General features: G+C 36.2%; 1 protein-coding gene across 1 annotated transcript in view; it reads left to right on the forward strand.

The window, feature by feature from the left end:
* LOC106460499 overlaps positions 1-1,720 on the forward strand; it is a 4,058-nt gene extending 2,338 nt beyond the window's left edge. Inside the window, exon 2 of the mRNA XM_013920205.2 lies at positions 1,021-1,720. Coding sequence (XP_013775659.1) covers positions 1,021-1,487 — 467 coding nt within the window. The 3' untranslated portion in view covers positions 1,488-1,720. The remainder of the gene's footprint in view (positions 1-1,020) is intronic.
* The last annotated feature ends 45 nt before the right edge of the window (positions 1,721-1,765 follow it).

The raw sequence follows: 1,765 nt of genomic DNA on the forward strand, positions 1-1,765 counted from the left end.
TCTGCCCGCCACGGGTATCGAAACCCGGATTCTAGCGTTGCAAGTCCGCAGACATACCGCTGTACCACCGGTGGGTATAGACATTCTTATTAGTGTAGCATTTGTGACATTGTCTATTTATCTGTCTATCTGTGTGTGTGTGTATGTGCGTGGATGATAAAGCATTTTATCATGTTCAGTATGACAAATTAAAGAAAAAAAGATCTAGTGATTGATCCAAAGTGTGTATGAAATGGGAGGATACTCTGTTGTCAAGGCCTTCAGCCTGTTGCAAAATATTATCTAGTACTGTAGTGTCGGGTTTCGAGGTGAAGGCCGTTTTCCCAGAAGGCACGGGCTACACAGATTAGGAAATTTTAATTCATTGGAGTCTACACGATTCCAAACTGAATTTTTTTTGTTACTTACTTGTTTTTTTTTTTATTATTCAGAAATTTGAATAGAAATATTTTATCATTTTGTCAAAACTTCAAGAGCGACGATCTTAATAACTGGAATATTTAACTCGTATAATTTTGGAATTTCGTGTTGAGTCTGTCATTACTTTAGTTTTAGTAGTGTTCGTGAGAACGCTACATGTCTAAGGTCAGCATACTAATAAAACTATTTTCGTCAGTAATTAAGGGTTAATGGTAACGGCTTCTCAAATATTTTGCAGCTATTATTTCCAAACATTTTATCTCGATTTTTGCAGTTTCCATGTAGTAATGTTTTTAATCTAAACTTTCAACGAAAAGGCGAAACGTTAAAAAGTGACACACATACACTATTGGCCTCCATTACAAAATTTCAAAAAGCACTTTTAAGCATAATTAGGCAACTGCAGAATGAAAAAACTCCTCGAACATAATTCTACAGGTCATATTCGAGATATTTATATTAATTAGATAATTTGTGTGAAACTGCTTTAAAATTTCTATGAGTAACGTTAATATGGACTTTAGTTTTTCTTTTGTAATATTTAGTTTTCAATCGTAAGGGTAAATGTTTTTTTATTAATTTAGTTGTGATTATTTTCAGTTGTTGAAGCTTTAAGAAACCCAGCAGAAAACACCGAAAGGAGAAAACATATTAGCCATAAAGCAAAAAATAATGATGGCTCTACTGACAAGGATTCAGAAAAGAAGGGCCACAGTGAAGGGCAAACCAATCGCCTAACTGCCCTCCGATGCTGCAAGATTGGAGAGATGGTTGCTAAGAGAGGAATGTTTTGTAATTACGACATACACGCAGACTATAAAACCATGAATAACGTTTACCGTTCTAAGCTGAAACTCCATGGAACCTACGAACATAATCCAACTTTTACCGCGAGATACAAGATCGTTGCCTTACGAGTTGCTAAATGTTTTCACCACAAACTTTTACTGGAGAAATGCTGCCACTATCGCGCAGATTTCATTAGAGCTCGAAAAGCTTGCCGAGAGTTTAAAGGTTTGGATAGACGATCGTGCCGTAAGCGAGTGAAGAAAGAGTATGGTTATTAACCATTAAGGGTTAGATTGAGCCTGCAGGGAATGACGAAATCTGACAATATCCTCAAAGTAAAGAAAATATAAAATAGGCTTAAAATTTTGATAGTATTGAAGATCTCCTTTCAGCCTGTAATTGTTCTAAATATTTATTTTGCAATTTAAAGCCGATTTTAGTGTTAAATATTATACCAAAATCTGAATACTTCTAATCAGGAACGTCGAGAGCCAGCACGGGCCCCGGGGCAAACATGCTCGCCGGGCCCCTATCTCTCTCTCTCTCTCTCTTTTTA

The sequence above is a fragment of the Limulus polyphemus genome, unplaced genomic scaffold (assembly GCF_000517525.1).
Source record: "Limulus polyphemus unplaced genomic scaffold, Limulus_polyphemus-2.1.2 Scaffold781, whole genome shotgun sequence".
NCBI lineage: Eukaryota > Metazoa > Arthropoda > Merostomata > Xiphosura > Limulidae > Limulus > Limulus polyphemus.